Source organism: Populus trichocarpa, chromosome 19 (assembly GCF_000002775.5).
Source record: "Populus trichocarpa isolate Nisqually-1 chromosome 19, P.trichocarpa_v4.1, whole genome shotgun sequence".
NCBI lineage: Eukaryota > Viridiplantae > Streptophyta > Magnoliopsida > Malpighiales > Salicaceae > Populus > Populus trichocarpa.
In genome coordinates this window covers 8,160,764-8,181,526 of record NC_037303.2, presented here as the reverse complement: position 1 = coordinate 8,181,526, position 20,763 = coordinate 8,160,764, and the positions used below count along the sequence as shown (strand labels likewise).

Sequence of the window (20,763 nt, the reverse complement as noted above, 5' to 3'; positions counted from 1 at the left end):
CTTCTTCCTCATCTCAACTCTCCCCATCTGCAAACAACCAGCCCCCCTCCCCCCCAAAAAAAAAATCTTCCTCATATCAGCACAACAAGTTATATTTCTTGAAGTTTTGTGGTCACAGCATCCGCGCGTGTTCTGATTTACCGACGGATTTTATCAATTTTTGTAAGTAATTATATCTTTTTAAATTTTAACATTTAATTAAATGTCAATTTTATTGTTTTTTTAAGTATATGTATTTTGTTAGTAGATGTACATGTTTTATTGTTATTTCTCAAACAAACTTGTAGTATATGAATGTATAATTTTGTACCTGTTATGGTTTGTTTTAGATTTTGTAAGATTGTATTTGTTTATATATTGTTATTTCTTTATGGAATTACCGAATTACATGTGCTATTTTGAAATAATTAATAGCTTGCTTAATGGGCCCGTTTAAAGTTTTATCAATGGTATTGCGGAGTGGTAATTTCTGTAAATGTATATTTTTTAATTCGTATGGACGTTGATAAATGATAATGAATATTTAATATTTATGAGAAGTTGTGATTGGTTTGTTGGATAATCTCGAGTTAAAGTAATATTTGTACAAGTTTATTTACCTAACTTAGTTAATTAATACATGATGTCATCATAATTTTATAGAGGTTCGATATAAGTCATGGATGATCGTTCATGGATGTATCGAGATTCACCCCAAGGATTGCGGAGGATGGATTATTGTAATGGGGTTCAGGGTTTTATTAATTTCGTAACATCTATTCCCAGAAATTTTACTGGAGGCGGTATTAGGTGTCCATGCAGGAAGTGTGAAAATAAAAAGTATTTGCATCCAGATGTTGTAATGATGCATCTTCTACACAAAGGGTTTATGAAGAATTACCAGTGTTGGTATGCACATGGAGAAGTATTTGTTAGCGAGAGTGAGAGGAGAATGGAAGAAACGGTGGTTGGGTCTACTTCTAGTGCTAGCAACGTGCATGAAACGGCAAATGACAACACTAATCCTTACAGAAATATGGTTATGGATGCAATGAGAATGAATCAAGGTAATGACAGTCAATGTCCAATCGTAGAAGAAGAACGTAATGTAGATGCAGCTATGTTTTTTGATTTGTTGAAAGATTCTGACGAACCATTATGGGATGGCTGCACGAACCACAGTAAATTATCGGCCGTAGCACAGGTGTTCACCATCAAGTCAGATCACGGGTTGAGTGAGGCCGGGTATGACAAGATTATTGAATGGGCAAGAAGCATTTTACCTGAAGGGAACAGGCTGAAAGAGAACTTCTATGCTGCGAAGTCCATGATGAAACCCCTCGGTTTAGAATACCAGAAAATTGACATGTGCCCTAACTTCTGCATGTTATACTACCTTGAAAATGCTGAGATGACCGAGTGCATGACATGCGGGCATTCCCGTTACAAACCTAGAACTGGCAGGGGAAAGACTCTAGTGGCATATAAAAAACTTAGATACTTCCCGATCACACCTAGACTGCAGAGGTTATTCATGTCACCAAGGACTGCTGAGCACATGACATGGCACCAAGCACACCATGCGGTTGATGGAGTGATGGTTCATCCTTCTGACGGCGAAGCGTGGAAACGCTTTAACAGTGTTCATCCTCACTTTTCAGCTGAATCAAGGAATGTGCGTCTTGGGTTGTGTACAGACGGATTCAACCCATTTGGGTCATTTGCTGCTCCTTATTCTTGTTGGCCGGTCTTAAGGAGTTTAACAAGCTCTAAAGAGTTTTTTAAAAAAAGCTCCTAACGACAAAACAAGAAGGTTTCCTTTAGGAATCAAAGGCAAAGTAATCAGGGAATTGCTCGACGGTTTATGCTCCATTTGTTTTTCTACAAGCAGAAGCTGTAGAATGTCGTAGGGGTAGCAGTTTTGTTTCTAAACAAAGCTTTGGTTAGAGAAGAAAGTATATAATGTAAGGGAAGTTTTTGGGAGGAGAAAGTAAAGGGGCATGAGGAAGTTTCCTTTTCAGGCGGGGTTGTTTTTCTTTAAACTCTCAGATCATGTTTTCTTCTTAAAAAAAACAAGATAGCTGGCCATTGGTTTCTAATACATAGGATAAAAGTATGCCCCTCAAGTTTCTTTCCTTTCACGAGCATGACAGTGTTCAAGATTTAGGATAACAGAGGATGGGTCGTGGGGCACCGACACTGGCGTAGGATTTTGAGTTCAAAATGTTACTTTCAGAACTTTGGCCTCCACGTGACAAGTTTATTCTTGTGATGGTTTAATAACTTTAACTATGATGCTTGTGTTTAACTGTTGCGATTAATCGTTGTTTTGAGTTCAAAATGTTAGTTTCAGGACTTTGGTCCCCCCATGTGACAGACTTATTCTTGTGATGTTTTGCTAGCTTTAACTGTGATGTTTGCATTTAATTGTTGTGATAAATAGTGTTTTTAATCAAAATATAAAAATGTTTTTGTGTGTTGCATACGATCAATACCCTAATATATTTTGAATTTCTTCTTCTTTTCAAAAAAAGCAAATATTTGAGGTTTCAAAAAATATGTTTTAGCATGGATTTCTTAAACACAAAATTATTTTCCTGCATCTTGGATTTTACAACATGTTTGTAAATTCCAAAGGGTGTTGGCCAATATTCCAAAAATATAAAAATTTTATTTTTGGGAATTCATCTTTATTCACTATTAATGTTTGGATAAAGAAACCCCAAAGGGGTTAATATTCAAAATATTATTGGAAATAATTCGACATTGTTCACTGTTAATATTTGGATAAAGAAACTCCAAGTGGTTAATATCAAAAATATTTTTCTAAGAATAACAAGTCATTATCCCTTAATAATATAAGGGCAAAGAAACCTATAAAAGGTAAATGTCCAAAATATTGTTAATAGGAATACAACTTGTTTGTTTTTAACATAAGGGCAGATTTATGCCTAAAATTTTATTTAGAACAATTTAATTGCACATCCTGAAAGAAGCCTCAATTATAATTGGGGACATTTCAAATTTTGATTCCACAGTTTATGAGTCATGAAAATATGAAATACTAAGGCAAAAATGAGATTTTAAAGCACCTTGAATTTCCTTAGATTTCTAACTTAGTTTTTTTGTTTCTCTTCCTTGCGATTTACGAGTCGCGAACACTTGAAATACTAAGGGAAAAATAAGCTTTTAAGCACATTGAATCTCCTTAGATTTCTATCTTAGCTATCTCTAAATTCATAAATTCTAAATTTATTTCAAATCAAACATAGATTTCAAGAGATCCGCACCGTTTCTCTTTGGCACTCTATAGACATATCTAAAGGTATGATCCATATTGGCCAAGGGTTCTTTCCCTTAGACTTTAAACCCAAGTTCGTTCATCATAGCAGAGTTATCCTAGGAAACTGATGGAATTAGAGAACATCAACACCATAGCAATTATAAGACAAACCAAACACCAAGCAGCTTACCTTAGGTAGAGTGTACTAGGGGTGCTAAAACCTTCCATTTACGCAACCAGTCCCTTGCTTTAGAATCTCTGAAAGACCAGTTAGGTTTTCTAGTGATCATAATATTAGGTGGTGACTCCTTTTTTAACAAAACAAAAACCTTGAAATCAATTCCCCGCTCAGGAAAGGGTCGTCGCGACGCCGTGCTCTCGCGAGGGTACGACAACTCGAGTCACGAGTTTGGCTGGTTAGGAAAATCAGGCTTTATAATTTATTTTGGTTACACAAATAATTCTTAATTTATTTAATTAGATGCATGTATAAACTTTTAAATTTACTATTAGGATTTTTAAGTCAAAAAAACATTTATGAATTACTATCATATTTATTTTGTTAAAAAATTTTATTGACATACAATCAAACACGAGTTAATTAATTTGTCTTTATTTAAAAGTTGGTTAGGTCGAGACAAAAAGACAATTCGACATGTCCTCCACGCATGTACTTGGAAAATTAGCGCTGGATTTTACTAAGCGGCACAACATAAGTGGAAGAGGGTGATGTGAACAATAAAAATAGCTATGCAATCAGTTGTGGAATCGAATGAGAAGTGGTGGATTTTATTGAACATGAGATATTCAATCAGTTGTTGACAATGAGAAAATCCTGGAACATTTTAGCATTACAAAACCACCTTGTACGAAGCAATTTATAAATCATAAGGAAAAAATATAATGGTTACTCAGTATTTGTTTGTTGAAAAGTAGTGATTTTCATGAAAAATAAATTTCTAAAAAATAAATTGTTTTTTGATATTTGACAATAAATTAAAAATATTTTTTGGTATTTGACTATATCATGTTAAATAAGTTAGAAAATAACTTTTTTATTTTTTTTCAAGTTTATTAAAAAAATTAAGATCAAATCTGATAGATAAAAAAATGAAAGATGATGAAATTGAAAAAAAAAATCAATTTCAAAAATTATTGTAAATAAAATAAATAGCAATCAAAAGAATGAGGACCAAATCTAATAGATAAAAATTTCAATTAAAAAAAATAAGAGAAAAACAAATAACAATAAAAAAATAAGGATCAAAGTTAATATAAAAAATCAAATTTTAAGAGATGAAATTAAAAAAAAAACTTAAAACAAAATATATAGCAATCAAAAGATTAAGAACCAAATTTGATATAATTAACAAATAATAAGATATTTCTGAATTTTTCTCAACTTCTAAAAAATGTTTTAAGTCTACAATTAAAGGAAAACAATTTTCTAGAAAACAAGTGGAAAACACTTTTCTGAAAAATAAAATAAATTTTTCTTTGACTGAAAAATATTTTTAATTATTCAATTTTTTAAAAGTAAATAAATACAAAAAAGTTTAGAAAAAAAAATTTAAAAATTATTTTCCATGAAACAGAAGATCAATAATAAAAAGAAAGCGAGAATATCGTAAGAACAATCTTTTAATTATATATGTATATTTTCGAAACTTTATAATCATGTTTTATGTATTTCTTAATACAAAAGGTCATAAATGATTTTGCACCAAATGAAAGTGGGTCCCGGATCCACCCTAAACGCTGTCACTTGTATGTTCTACCGAACTTTTCCCAGACCGAAAACCCCTCTGTAGTTGATGCAATGTCTTTCCTCTTGCACTTTTTGGTAATGTAAAAACACCACCAAATCCACTGGACTCTTGCAATCATGCCCCTGAAAACGAATGTTTGAGCTTTTAAAATCGCAGGCGTTGAATCCGCTAGTTGCCCTTGACTTCCCATTCACAATCTTTGGTAATGCCAGAATACCCCACCAAATCCACCGGACTATTGAAATATTTCGTAGAAGTCATATCTCTGCTGTTATTGGAAAGTCTATTTCCACGCTCGCCTATAGACAAGAATATATATATATCCATGTTATCGGAATAGCTAAGCTCACGAGGAGAGACTAAAAGCCACGTCAGCAGGAGGAGACAGTCAAGGATAATCGCTCCGTTGTTTCCGCGTTCAGACTTCAAATATCTATGATATAATTACAACAAAAATCTAGTGCTCATATGGAAATTTAGATTCTAGACATTATTACTATGTAATGATGTCGCAAAATCCCTAAACCTTGAAATAAAGTTTTATGTTTGAATAATGAGTTAATTACTTCATTCTAGCTATTATATGATTTTGGATTCTCGAATATCATACACGTAATAAAAATAATAAAATAAAATTATTTAAAAATCTATAAGATTTCATTAGATAGACCTAAAATTATTTAGGAATTTATTACCAGAAAATATGATCTTCTTCAACTTTTAATAATTCTTTAAAAACATGGTTGTCTCAAACAACAAGTCGTCCAATTATTCGATTTTCAATGATAATCCACACAAACCACCAATAAAAAATCTCTTAAATTCATGTTTAGAAGACAGAGATTGTTATGCCTAAAGTGTTAGCCTTTTATTCTATGACTTACATAGTTTTTTCTGTCTAACAGACAACCTCATAAAAATAAGAGGTATAACTTACTATTTATAGAAAAATCTGAAAAACCCTTTAAATTGGCAAAGTATCAATTTGCCACTTGAATAATATTCATATGTTAATTTAGTATAATTTTAGAAATTAACTCAATCAATTCCTTACTTGATTTTTTTAGGTTTAGAAATATAATCCTTGTATTAATTAAAATCATTGCAAAGAAATTCTCATGTCTTATGACAAACACCTACATATTAGTTATAAGTATCTCGTATACCTCAGCTTATGAGAAAAACTGTTTCCTTTCATAAAGAAAAGAACACAATATGTACTAGTCTCTACGACTTTAATGAATGCCCAATATTTAAGAGAGCATCAACCAGGAATATTTTAGGAATAATGCTTTGATGAAATATAAATCTCATAGTTATAACAAATTTATAATTTTCTTTGCAAAACATTTTTGTCTAATGAACTTTATCTTTACTCTAGATTCATTAATATAATATTATATGAATATTAAAGATAAATCAAGCCTTTAATAATAATAAATATGTATTTACATGAATATAATAATGTCGCATGTAATTAGCAGATTGGCTACAAAGTATATTAAACTAACAGATCCACCCTATTTAATGAAAATAGGTGTAGCTTAGTTGTAGGACGCCAAGTACATGAAAAAAAAAATCCTTTTGGTAGATGTTGAGACTCTCAAATACTTGAGTTATTATAAAAGAGAGTTATTCTATTTAAGAGAGATACTATTTAAAATATGATAAATCCTTTTAAGGAATGGGTGTGGCATGCGCCAAAATGTGTTTGGGCCTGGCAGTACCTGCTAGACCCACAAACATTAGGCCTAGGCTCTAGCTTGGCAATGTGCCAAGCCTACGCATCGTGATGAGGGAGCTTTTGAGCCCGCAATGTGTTTTCTTGGCTCAATCTTTTTAATAAATAAACAAATGTGAAAAAATTTGATAAATCCTGATTCATCACTATAACAACACTATCTTAGGAATATCCATTTTGCTTCATTAAGAAAGAATGACAATTCCTTTTAAAACTGATATATTTTTTTATGTTTATTTCAATGTATCAAAGTTTATTTTTTCTTTCTATTCTTCTTCATCTTTTGGATCCATGAAAAAAGAATTGTTTTAGTATTGTTATTTTGCTTTCGTTGTTGTGTTTTGCTGTAGATTTAGTGCTCATTGCTATTGTGATAGTTTATATTTTTAAATTGTTTTTATATGGAAAAATATGAAATTTATGTTTTTTATATGTTATTTGATATATTAATATTAAAAATAATTTTTATAAAATATAATTTCAATTGAAATAATTTATGAAACACACTATAAATAACATAATTAAAAAAACGTATACTTGAAGCGTCATTAGTTGGTGGAGAGGAGCAACTTTCCAAAAACTGAAAACGAGATGAGAGACAACAGCAAGGTAAGACCTGGCATCGGCCGTGCAATTTCAACACGGAGAGGTCAGACGACAGCTGAGCAGCCATGCTGTCATTTCATTTGATGGATAGGTGCCGGCGGGCAATTCTGTTCAAACTCACATGTTCACACAGGAGGAGTGATTGTTAATTGTTGCTCTATTCATTTAACAATAAGTTTTACTTTGACATGTTCAAGTTCGACCACTAAGTTGTGACGCTTTCACTGAATGCAGATATTCAGATGTGATATTATGACGTGTATGCTGTGATTAGAGATCAACGACGCCAATCTCGTTATCCGACGGACCAAATGAAACGCGTATTCTACTATGAATGTGTAGTCTTGTTTATTTGTTTTTTTTTTTAATGGGAGATTTGGACAGTCTAAACCTCTGGCCTTCCATTCAAATAAAATAAAATAAAATAAAATAAAATAATAGACTCGTTTATATCGTATTGGTCACGAAGATACAACTTGGTGATATTAACTAAAACATTATTTTCTAAGTCTTAATGTGGATTGTAAAGAATAGTCAAATCTTAATTTAAAAAGATCAGATAGTTAAAGGAGAAAAAAATTATGAAAATCATGAAATAAAAATTTATTATGCTTTCCAAAGAAACAAGTTACCAAAAAACAAATAGAATTTTTAAGTCATTGTCTTATGTGACCTAGTCAATTTAGTGAATTGAAAATAACACGAGCGATGGATAAAAAATGTGTTTTGATTTTAATTTTATTTTTCAAGATAATATTTTTTTGTTTAATATTGAGACGACGACATATTGGATCGATCTGGGCTTTATAACTTAACATATCAAACTAACGACTTTGATTATGAATTTCATTGAGTTTAATAATTTTGTTATTTTAATAAATTGTTACATAATGATATGAGAACAACAATTGAGCACCGACAAAATATCGAGATGTTTGTTTAAGATTATGACAATCTCATAGAAAGAAAATCAAAATAAATTATAAAAACTAATTTAAAATCAAAGAAATATTGAAGGATAAAATTAAAAAAAAAATTTAATTAAAAATCAAAATTGAAAGATAAAATAAAATAAAAAGCTTCTTCATTGTTTATATGAACAAGTTGAGATTCCCTCAGTTTTTTTTAGTAAAGAAGCTAATATTGTTGTTAAAAATGAAATAAAGAAGAATTCACAACTTTATTTCTCTCTTACTTGTTTTTAAACGGATTCATGTTAGAAACTGAATATAATTTAATAAATTATGCATATGATATTCAATCTTTCTCTTTAGAATTTAAATAAATTAGATATCAACCTATTTGATTTATAATTCCAAGAAGAAAGAGAAATTTAATATTAAAACTAACTTTCCCAAAATACTTATCTAGCTTCTTCTTTTTTTTTGAAAAAATAAAATGAAAGTAGTGAGAGAAATATAGAAAACAAAATTAATAGAATTTTATATATTTCAAACATGTGAACTCAACTTATTTATCAATTGAATTCAAATTAAATACTATAATTGAATTCAATTACAGTAAATAATTATTTTCAAATAACCTATAAATGAAAATTATAACTGTGTCAATACGATAATCAAGCTCATAAATCATATCATCTTTCCTTTAATATCGAGCTATACTCTATTTTTTGGTGTATATATGAGATTACATTCTAAGATTAAAAGTGTATTTGAGATTGTTCTAGATGTTGTTTTTTATAGTGCTTTTCGTTTGAAAATACATTTGAATAATTTTTTTTTAAAAATTTATTTTTGATATCAGGACATTAAGACAATAAAAAATATAAAAAAATAACTTAAAGCTAAAAAAAACAAAAAAGTTAAATATAATGGTTGAATCACAATCTATACACTATTCAAATCTTCTAAATTCTAGGATATGTTTGGAAGTGATCGAATAGTGCTTCTAAAAGATTTTAATTTTTTTTTAAATAAATGTTTTTGAATTATTTCATGTATCGATATAAAATATAAATTTAAATTTTTAAAAATATTTTTTAAAAAACTACCACACTTAATAAAATACCATTTTAATGTTTCACACGCATCGCACTCGTTTATCTAATCCACCTACTTGTTCCTCAAATCAACCCCCTTTTCTCTCCCTTTTGTCTTAAAATTAAAAATAAAAAAGATCTTTATTTTTACGTCCCCATTTTGTCCAAACAAATTCCTCTCTCCTTCCAAACCCCAACAGACATACTAGCATCAAAAAGATAGAGTGGCTGCAGGACTTCCCAAACATCAGCCGGCGATCCACAAAACCCACTCTCCTCCTTACATGCTCCTCTTCTTTTTTGGTTCTCTGCCCTCAGTGCCAAGAACGTTCTTCCTTTCTTTTATTACATAACTAGATTCATAAAAAAAGGAAGAAAAACCACCCCTACTACGTCACACAGTCACAGCTGTGTAATAAGGGGAAAAAAATAATATTTAGTCTCAGTCATGCCCTCTTTGTGCTTGTAGTTTTGTTCACGACTCAGTCTTTCTATCAACACCCACACCTCTGTATACGAATTTTTCTTTCTTGCTTTTTGTACGTGAGAAAGAGAAATACACAGTATGAACGGTTACAGGTGGTGGCTTTGAAGCATTCCTTTTTTGCTTTTAAAGATTGGTTCAAATTATTATTACTTGCCGTTTAGCATTTCCGAAGCTTTCAAAGAATCTGACAAAGGGATCTGTCCATCTATTATCCCTCCCCTCAATTTATATACACACGCATAGATACAAAGAGAAGGCAAAACCTTTATTTAGTAAGACAAGTACTAGTCCTAACTACTAGGTGATCTGCAGCGTTTTTCTTGGTTTTAAGATTTTCTGATGGCGTGATTAGTTGCTGCTGCTCGAAAGGTAAAAATGTTATACGGTGAAAAGGATCCTGGGGTTGTGTTGTTTTGCTACTACACTTCTGGGTTCAGTTTGCTTGATTTTGTTTTTCGTTTTGGCTTAAATTGAGGAGGTTGTGAACATGCTTGTGCTAATTATGAGGCTTTTATTGGATCTTAGGTGTTTAGCCTTAAATTTTGGATTTTAGTAAACGTTAAGCCTTTATGCTTTATTTTATTGGTAATCAAACGAGGTCTTAATTAGATTTTTTGGATGATATGTAATTATCCCGGCACCTTTGTCTTTTTATGTTAAGTGCTTTTGACTTGATTTGAATCCTTTTGAAATTGAAAGTCTCTCTTTTCTTTGGTCTGTTGTTTAAATGTTGCGAGCAAGGTGAATTCAAGATTATGAGTTCTAGAATTTAATGATCTGTTGTGCCGTGCATTGTTTCTTGGCACCTAAGCAGACATCTGAATTATATATTGGAATTTTGATTATGATTGCGATATGTTAGAATCCGGTTGATATTATGAAGAATATGCTGATGGTGCACAGTACTATAATTGCAGGATTTGAAGAGACGTGTCCCTTACAGTGTTAAGATATGGCCTCAAGATCATTCAAAGGCACTCGATCAAATCTATCAATTAGCTCGGATGCTGCCGAATCTCACAAACCTCCTCTACCTCAGACCGTGACATTTGGCCGGAGGACTTCCTCTGGTCGCTATATCAGCTACTCAAGGGATGATCTTGATAGTGAACTTGGGAGTAGTGATTTCATGAACTATACAGTGCACTTACCTCCGACCCCTGACAACCAACCCATGGATCCATCTATCTCACAAAGGGTTGAAGAGCAATATGTCTCAAATTCACTCTTTACAGGCGGTTTTAATAGTGTTACTCGTGCTCATCTCATGGACAAGGTGATTGAATCTGAAGCCAGCCATCCCCAAATGGCTGGTGCTAAGGGATCCTCTTGTGCGATTCCAGGGTGTGATGCCAAGGTGATGAGTGATGAGCGTGGTGTTGATATTCTCCCTTGTGAGTGTGATTTCAAAATATGCCGGGATTGCTTTATCGATGCAGTAAAAATTGGAGGTGGAATTTGCCCTGGTTGCAAGGAGCCTTATAAAAACACCGAATTGGATGAAGTGGTTGTGGACAGTGGAAGGCCTCTTCCACTTCCTCCACCAGGCACAGTGTCCAAAATGGAGAGGAGATTGTCATTGATGAAGTCAACCAAATCAGCGCTGATGAGAAGCCAGACTGGGGACTTTGATCACAATAGGTGGCTCTTTGAAACAAGGGGAACTTATGGGTATGGCAATGCTATCTGGCCAAGTGATGGGGGTTTCGGCAATGGGAATGATGAGGAAGTTGGTGGGCCCAAAGAATTGATGAACAAGCCATGGAGGCCGCTTACTCGAAAATTAAAGATTCCAGCTGCTATTATCAGTCCATATCGGTACAATCTTCATGTCTAGCATGGTTCTGTTTTCTCTTACTATTCGTAGTATAATGATATTCTTTTCCAAATGTTTAAATTGCTATATCTTCACCTATTTCATTAATTTGGTGCATTGGTATTGGTAGATGGGAAGATAATCACGCTCTGATAAACAAACTTGCACATGCACCGGCAATTGTTGTATCTTACCATGGTTTTTTGTTATTTCTTTGTTGTATCTTCTATCACTTTGTCATTGGCTTGATGATACTGAGCCATGAGAAACATGCAACTTTGTCTCTCTGACGCCAACAACTTCCCATAGAAATGCAAAACTTTGATACCCATTTGGTCCACGACTCCACAGTCTGTGTTATATATCCACATGTTTATTCATTCAATGATGGTTGGATAAAATCCTAGGCTCATCAATGCCCTTCCATGTTGGGGGGTTAAAAGGTGTTGCTACATCATAGAAATCTCCAACAATTTATATATGCACTCTTTATTCCCCTTCTTAGTCGATCTGCCTTGTTAGTTCTTTCCTTTCTAATCTGATATCTATGTCTGCCAAGCTAATAGCTCACAACTGTCCCTGTAAATATCAAGCATCAAATTTGAGCTCTAGAACTTATTCCAAAGATTTTGTAGAATAGCTGTATCTTTTGAGTGAATTTCCAGGGTCACTAAAAAACTTCTGAACTGATTGCATTTGTCACCTTGTATTAGAGAATTAATTCTGAAATCGTCTTCATTATTTGTTACTATGGAATTTGATGTGCTAATTGAAAAATAGATTTAGGCTCAATGTTGGCAAAGCCAAGATGCTCTAGTTAAGTCATGGTTTATCAACTCCATGACTCCTAATCTTGTGTCACACTTTGTTTAGTGTGGAACAGCAAAGGATGTATGGGATGCTGTTAAGAGGAGAGGAGTTATCTTGATGAATTGAACTCTTCTTAACTGTGCTCATTTAAAATGCTTACATTATTCTGAGAAATAATTTCATTTCCATGAGAGATCCATCCAATTCTCTCTTTTAAAGACCCTGCTCTTTTGTTAACTCTCTAGAGAACTTTTTTTCAGGCCAGCTGCAACTGTTAATTTGACACTTGACTTGAAAACTATGCCTTCCTGTTTCTCTTCTATTGTAATTACCTTCCATGTTGTTTACCAACATTTTTACCTACGGTTTGATTCTACACTATGAGAGTTACGCTGATTAATGCCTTGTGCCTCTTGCTGCATCTCTTCTTATAGGCTTCTCATTTTTGTTCGGATTGTTATTCTCGCACTATTCTTGCATTGGAGGATCAGACATCCAAACAACGACGCAATCTGGCTGTGGGGGATGTCAGTGGTTTGCGAGATCTGGTTTGCTTTTTCTTGGCTTTTGGATCAACTTCCAAAGCTATGCCCTATCAATCGTGCTACAGATCTGAATGTGTTGAAAGATAAATTTGAAACACCCAGCCCTAGCAACCCCACTGGTAAATCTGATCTCCCTGGCGTAGATGTTTTTGTCTCTACTGCAGATCCAGAAAAAGAACCGCCACTTGTCACTGCAAACACCATCTTATCAATTCTAGCAGCTGATTACCCAGTTGAAAAGCTTTCTTGTTATGTTTCCGATGATGGAGGTGCACTTTTAACATTTGAGGCCATGGCCGAAGCAGCGAGTTTTGCAAATGTATGGGTTCCTTTCTGCCGTAAACATGATATTGAGCCCAGGAATCCAGAATCCTACTTCAGTTTGAAGAGGGATCCTTACAAGAACAAAGTGAAGCAAGATTTTGTCAAGGATCGTCGAAGAGTAAAGCGTGAATATGATGAGTTCAAGGTTCGAATAAATAGCTTGCCTGATTCTATTCGCCGCCGATCTGATGCCTATCATGCTCGGGAGGAAATCAAGGCCATGAAACTTCAGAAACAGCACAAGGACGATGGACCTGTGGAGAGTGTAAAGATTCCAAAAGCTACATGGATGGCAGATGGTACCCATTGGCCAGGGACTTGGCTGAATCCTTCTCCTGAGCACTCTAGGGGTGACCATGCTGGTATAATACAGGTATTAGTTTGGATACAAACTGTTTTTATCATTGTTCAAGCCATGTGAATGATTACACTAATTTTTAAACCATGTGCGGGTGTGGATTTGGAAATTGCAACAGACTTTCTTATTGTTATTGCTGATTGAACAAATCAATTCAATTTTATGTAAAACTAGTTGGGATGGGCTACAAGGATTCACTTTCTTCATCTTTTCTAAAAGCTGTTGTGACATTCAGCCTTTCTATATGAGGCTGATTATTTAATTTACTTGATGCAGGTGATGTTGAAACCTCCCAGCGATGAGCCACTACTTGGAACTTCTGATGAAACTAAGATAATGGACTTTACTGATGTTGATATACGTCTCCCATTGCTTGTTTATGTTTCTCGTGAGAAGCGTCCAGGCTATGATCACAACAAGAAGGCAGGGGCCATGAATGCACTTGTTCGAGCCTCAGCCATTATGTCTAATGGTCCTTTCATTCTTAATCTTGATTGTGATCACTATATTTACAATTCCCAGGCAATGAGGGAAGGGATGTGTTTCATGATGGATCGAGGAGGTGATCGCCTCTGTTATGTTCAGTTCCCTCAGAGGTTTGAGGGCATAGACCCTTCTGATCGATATGCTAATCACAACACTGTTTTTTTTGATGTGAACATGCGTGCCCTTGATGGTCTAATGGGTCCAGTCTATGTTGGAACTGGTTGCCTCTTTAGAAGGATTGCTCTTTATGGCTTTGACCCACCACGGGCAAAAGAAGATCACCCAGATTGCTGCAGCTGCTGCTTTGCCCGGCGCAAGAAACATTCCTCAGCTGCGAACACTCCAGAAGAGAACAGGGCTCTGAGAATGGGTGATTATGATGATGAAGAGATGAACCTCTCCCTGCTCCCTAAGAAGTTTGGCAACTCAACATTCCTCATTGACTCAATCCCAGTGACAGAGTTTCAAGGTCGTCCTCTTGCAGATCACCCAGCTGTTAAGAACGGACGCCCACCTGGTGCTCTCACTATTCCCCGTGAGCTTCTTGATGCATCAACTGTTGCAGAGGCAATCAGTGTCATATCTTGCTGGTATGAAGACAAGACTGAGTGGGGAAATCGAGTTGGGTGGATTTATGGATCTGTTACTGAAGATGTTGTCACTGGGTATAGGATGCACAACAGGGGATGGAAATCAGTTTATTGTGTTACCAAGCGTGATGCCTTCCGTGGCACTGCTCCAATTAACCTCACAGATAGGCTTCATCAAGTTCTCAGGTGGGCTACTGGTTCTGTTGAAATTTTCTTTTCCCGCAACAATGCCCTCTTAGCCAGCCGTAGAATGAAATTTCTTCAGAGGATAGCATATCTGAACGTTGGCATCTATCCCTTCACTTCGATCTTCCTGATTGTGTACTGCTTCCTCCCTGCACTTTCCCTATTCTCTGGCCAGTTCATTGTTCAGACCCTTAATGTCACTTTTCTTGCTTATCTCCTAATCATCACATTGACTCTATGTTTACTTGCTGTGCTTGAAATCAAATGGTCTGGCATCGACCTAGAGGAGTGGTGGAGGAATGAGCAGTTTTGGTTGATTGGAGGAACCAGTGCCCACCTTGCTGCTGTGCTTCAGGGATTGTTGAAAGTCATTGCAGGGATTGAAATTTCTTTCACCTTGACTTCAAAATCAGGTGGTGATGATGTTGATGATGAGTTTGCTGATCTCTACGTTGTCAAATGGACATCGCTGATGATACCTCCTATTACAATCATGATGGTCAACTTAATTGCAATAGCAGTTGGATTTAGCCGAACAATTTACAGTGTTATACCGCAGTGGAGTAGATTACTGGGTGGGGTTTTCTTCAGTTTCTGGGTCCTGGCTCATCTCTACCCTTTCGCTAAAGGTCTTATGGGAAGAAGAGGAAGGACACCGACCATTGTTATTGTGTGGTCAGGACTTATTGCAATCACCATCTCTCTCCTCTGGGTGGCAATCAATCCCCCGTCTGGCACCACCCAAATTGGTGGCTCATTCCAGTTTCCCTGATAGGTCTTTTTCTTTCTTTTTTTGTTTAATTTATTCAATTGCGTTCCTTTACTAAATTCTTTTTTCAAAACATCTTTCTGCTGGAGTACAGGCTAGATATGTTTTTGCACACATTTTGTGTAGTGGCTGTTTACTTTCACAAAAGTTCTAGTGAAAATGGAGACAAGGACTGAGAAGATGGGTAACTGGTTTTCTTGGCACTGTTTTTGACAATGCATTACATGAAATACTAAAACCAGAGACCCATCTTTACGTAGATGATTAGGATTGTGATCATTGTCATGATTAGGATTGTGATCATTGTCTTCTTTTGTTACATAGTAAAGTGTATCAATTTTAAGGGAAATTGCCCTGTTTATTCCAACGCTTCATGGCTATGGCGGGGCGGGGCCCTGTGCTGATGCTGTTATATCGCACGTTATCGGACTGTTTGACCTTATTGAACTGCGGATATTTGAAATTGATTCTCCTTTTAATTACAAGTTAAACAATATCCGCAAGTGATTTTCATCTTGCATGGTCAACTATATTATAACAAGCTGATGACATAACAAGGAAGATGCATCGTTATTAAGCCGTTTGTTGACATAATTGATAAAACCCCCTTTATTCTTACAAGACACAACACAAATTCTCAGTGAAAATAGATAGGCATTGCTTCACTGTGTCTTATAAACTATAAGAAAAGCCATACTTTAAGAGTTGTTAGCTAAGGCGGTGGGGCATGGGCAGTGAGGGTTTAGGCGTATCAATGATAGTTAGGCTACGTTGGTACTAAAAAATGAAGCTCGTGAGTGTGGAGCAGTGGTAGTGGTCCCCTAATCTCATAATGAAACGTTAGTGACATTATTGCCAAAGTTATTTTTTAAAAGAGTGTAGATATTATAGGTAAAGGGAGGCAGAAGATCAAGGATATTGGAAGAGATGTCATGGGAATGGAAGGTTAGGAAAGTTTGATAGTGATGGAGTGATCATCCATCACAATTATTGTTAATGATGGATATGTTGGGTTCTTGAATATTATTTAAAATAATAAAACAAAATTATTCTGGAGTTTTTAGGATCTTGTTAGATAGATTTAGATTTGTTTAGAGATTTATTACCTGAAGATTCTCCGGCTTTGAATAATACTTTAATGGCTGAGTTGTTGCAAACCACAAGCCATCCAATTATCCAGCATACAATAGAAATCCACATAGACTACCAGTGAAAAATCTCCTAAATTTTTATTTAGTTGAAAGGGATTGCTATGCCTAAATGTTAGATGAATATGCCCTATAACCAATTGGTTAGTTACATATGATATTATTATATTCATGTAAATACATATTTATTATTAATAAAGGCTTAAATTATCTTTATTATTCATATAATATTAGATTAATGAATCTAGAGTAAAAATAAAGTTCATGAGATAAAAATATTTTACAAATAAAATTATAAAGTTGTTAAAATTATGAGATTTTTATTGCATCAAAACATTGTTCCTAAAATGTTTCTAGTCGATGCTTTCTTAAATACCGAACATTATTAGAGTCGTAGAGTCTGATACATATTATGTTCTTTCCTTTATGAAAGGAAGCAACTGTTCTTATAAGCAGAGGTATAAGAGATACCTAAAACTAATATGTAGGTGCTTGTCATAAGATATATACATTGAATTGACCCGCATGAGAATTTTATATGAAGAGTTTACCTATGTCTATGGAAAGACTCATGACGATTGTGTAAGTGATCCATAGACTTGGGATCACTAAGTGATCTTATATAGAGAATGTATGTTTTGATCCTGTTACATGTTATCTTAATCGAGGCAACGAAATGACAGACATTTGATATATCATGAACTATATGAAGATACTTAAGCGAGGATTCATCACCCTAGGTGAATTAGAAAAAATGTTTTCATCTATTCTTAAATAATATTGACTGAGAAATCCTTGACTAAGGTGGAATGAAATTTAAAAAAGGTTTAAAATATTATTCAAACGATCAATAACTATTATGTAAAGAACAAACATGATTTAACATGGCCGACATAATCCATGTTTTAATGTTAAATCGAGATATTATTGATGAAAGTATATTAATTACACTGAGAAACCGGTCAAACCACTAATGACTTTTCTAATATTTGGAGGATCATGACACGTTACTAGGCGATGCATCTCATCTTCAATTACAAATTAATCAATTTTTAAATTGATAATAAATTAAATTGTTTAATTTATTTAATCTTATTTAATTATAATTATAATTTATATTTGGGCCAACATATTAGGAACGGTCACACACATTAAGAACCATTAGTTAGAAATTAAACTAGGATCATTTAATTAAGTATGACTTGATTAAAATATATTTTAGAAATTAAAGACTAGAATATATTTAGTACGTGAATTATATTTCTAAACTTAGAAAAATCAAATAAGGACTTGATTGAGTTAATTTCTAAAATTATCTTAAATTAATATATAAATATTATTTAAGGGAGAAATTGATATCTTGCTAATTTATAGTGTTTTTTAGATTTCTCTATAAATAGTAAGCTATGCCTCTTATTTTAAAAAAATTATTGTCTGTTAGACATAAAATTACGCAAGTCACATAATAGAGAGTTAACACTCTAGACATAACAATCTCTCTCTTCTAAAAAATAATTTAAGAGATTTCTTACTAGTGATTTGTATGGATTACCATTGGGGCCAGACAATTAGATAATTTATGATTTGCGACAACCCAGTCTTTTAAAGAATTATTCAAAGCTGAAGAAAGATCTTCAAGTAATAAATCTCTAAATAACTCTAGATTTATCTAATATAATTTTAGGGACTTTCAAATAATTTTTTATTATCATTTATACTGTATAATAATATTCAGAAACCTATCACCAACTTCATCATTGACGATTCTTTGACCACAACGGAATTTAAACATTTCAATATCCCATGTTATTGTAATCAAATTTGAGAGTATTTTTTAACGAAGTTTTAACAAAAAAAAGAAGAAGAAAAAGGTGTATATATCTTATTTTTAATTAGTTCTCAAATGTATCCGATAACTATATCTAAAACCAATTTTTCCAATACTATTTACCACTGAGCACTCGCTGACCTTTATTTATTTATTTTATGCCCAAACTCTCTCCTTTTTAATGTCAAAACACTATGTTTTTTCTTAGGCTAAATATGCTGACTTACTTTCTTTTTTTTTTCTTTTTAATTTTTAATGAGTGATGAGTTGCTTTGCTCTTCCTATATATAACGAAATCTACGAGCAAATTAAAAATAGCTGTAATTAACCTTACTGCAACACGTAAATCTTCCCTTGAAAAGAATTGCTGAAGCTGAACATGCAGGAAATGTGAAGTGATGAGTTGTTGAAACAGCACATATGCATGTTCAAACCTAACATCAACATGTTTAATTACATCTCTAAACATCATTACATAATTTCTTCATTGAACAGACCCGAAGACAGATCTCTCTTCACCTTCTTTCACCCAAAAGCAACTGCCATGGAAGCTTTCACGACCTTGTTAGTGCTTCTCATGATCAAAGTACTCGTCTGTGCAACTAGCCCAACGGACATTCCTTCAAGAAGCCAAGACCTTGTCGTTGCCTCTGACGAGATGGCAAGAGCCAACTACTTCAGTTTTGTCATGCTCATTAACATGGCCCCACTTGATCAGAAATTTCAGGGGAATGTCACTTTCTTGATGCCCAAGGATCGTTTATTGTCTAAAATCAGGATGCATCAAAACGCTGTTTCTGATTTTTTGCTTCACCATTCAATCCCATCACCCTTGCTCTTTGATCACCTGCGACATATTCCACCAGGCTCGCTGATTCCCAGTTCTGATCCCGATTATATGCTTAACATTTCCAACGAGGGAAGGAAGAGTTTCTTTCTCAACAATGTCAAGATCTCTAGCCCAGATCTATGCACTGCAGGGTCTTCAATTAGATGCCATGGCATCGATGGGGTGCTGCTAGTAGATACGGATAGGCATCCTTTACCTGCTTGCTCCAACAGCACAAGTCCTGCTATTGTGGCCACACCACCAAGCCCATCACTCCCATTACCAGATATTCCATCATTTCCATCATCAGCTCCTCCTCCTGGGGCTGCTGCGCCGACAGACCAAGAGCACATCCCAAAACATTCAGGCTCTTCCCAACTAGAAAGTCTCTCTCTTGGAGGTTTATTAAAATTCATGGCGACTTCTATTTTGGTGTTAAATGCTCGGGTTCTCTATACAGTGGGACAGAATTAAAGGATTTGGAGAAGTGTACACAACGGGTCACATGCAGAATATTTTTTTTAATGAATTATTCTATAAAAATAGTCAATCTATTTTTCTCCTATCATTACAAGATAGCAAGCCTGGAAGAAAATTCCAAGTGCAATGTTTCTTCTTTTTATTGGGTGAACACTATCTTTGTTCTTCTATTGGCCAATTGACTGCACCATAGAATTTTCCTTTGACAAATAATGCTGGTTAGTCCATACCGTTTAGGACCCGACAATTAAATATGTGCGTCATGTTACACCAAGTTTGTTTCATTTTTTTTAGTTTAACATGAGTATTCGGCCAGCTTGTGCACACCTCGACTAATCCCACATGCACTGAAGTTAATTACCATGCAAGCCTCTAGTGACCTTGATGTTTGTGAGACTCGAACTTGTGACCTCTGGAGAGCAAACACAGAACCTAACCAATTGAGCTACACCCCTTAGGGTTAAGATTGTTTCATTTTAATTAGATGAAAATAAAACAACTATACTGAACAAATAAAATCAAAAAAAAAATCATGATAACTTCAAAAAATAACCTTAAAAATTATATAATGGGATAAAAAAAATAACATTCAAATTAGGATCGTGCTAATCCAAGGTCAAGTGATAGATATGTAAGTTGGGTAATAAGGAACAAACCAACTCGTGTTAACTCGTAAAACTTGTTATCCAGGTTATGAGATTGAGTTAACCCCATATAAAATAAATTT

The 20,763-nt window shown here is 34.1% G+C and overlaps 2 protein-coding genes across 3 annotated transcripts; both read left to right on the top strand.

Annotated features, from left to right (window-relative positions):
- Positions 1 to 9,517: 9,517 nt before the first annotated feature.
- LOC7453579 (cellulose synthase-like protein D3) lies at positions 9,518 to 15,867 on the top strand. Of its 2 annotated transcripts, XM_024590840.2 has the most exons (4): positions 9,518 to 10,236; positions 10,785 to 11,685; positions 12,928 to 13,735; positions 13,997 to 15,867. In XM_024590840.2, the coding sequence occupies exons 2-4, from the start codon at positions 10,820 to 10,822 to the stop codon at positions 15,752 to 15,754; spliced, it is 3,432 nt and encodes a 1,143-aa protein (XP_024446608.2). In that variant the 5' UTR covers positions 9,518 to 10,236; positions 10,785 to 10,819; the 3' UTR covers positions 15,755 to 15,867. The 2 variants fall into 2 exon arrangements, with proteins under 2 accessions (XP_024446608.2, XP_024446610.2); XM_024590842.2 differs by lacking the exon at positions 9,518 to 10,236 and having other exon boundaries at positions 11,542 to 11,685; positions 12,881 to 13,735.
- A 3,005-nt stretch (positions 15,868 to 18,872) lies between these two features.
- Positions 18,873 to 20,310, top strand: LOC7453578 (FAS1 domain-containing protein SELMODRAFT_448915). Its single transcript, XM_002325780.4, has one exon. The coding sequence runs from the start codon at positions 19,152 to 19,154 to the stop codon at positions 20,028 to 20,030; it is 879 nt and encodes a 292-aa protein (XP_002325816.3). The 5' UTR covers positions 18,873 to 19,151; the 3' UTR covers positions 20,031 to 20,310.
- Positions 20,311 to 20,763: the final 453 nt, after the last annotated feature.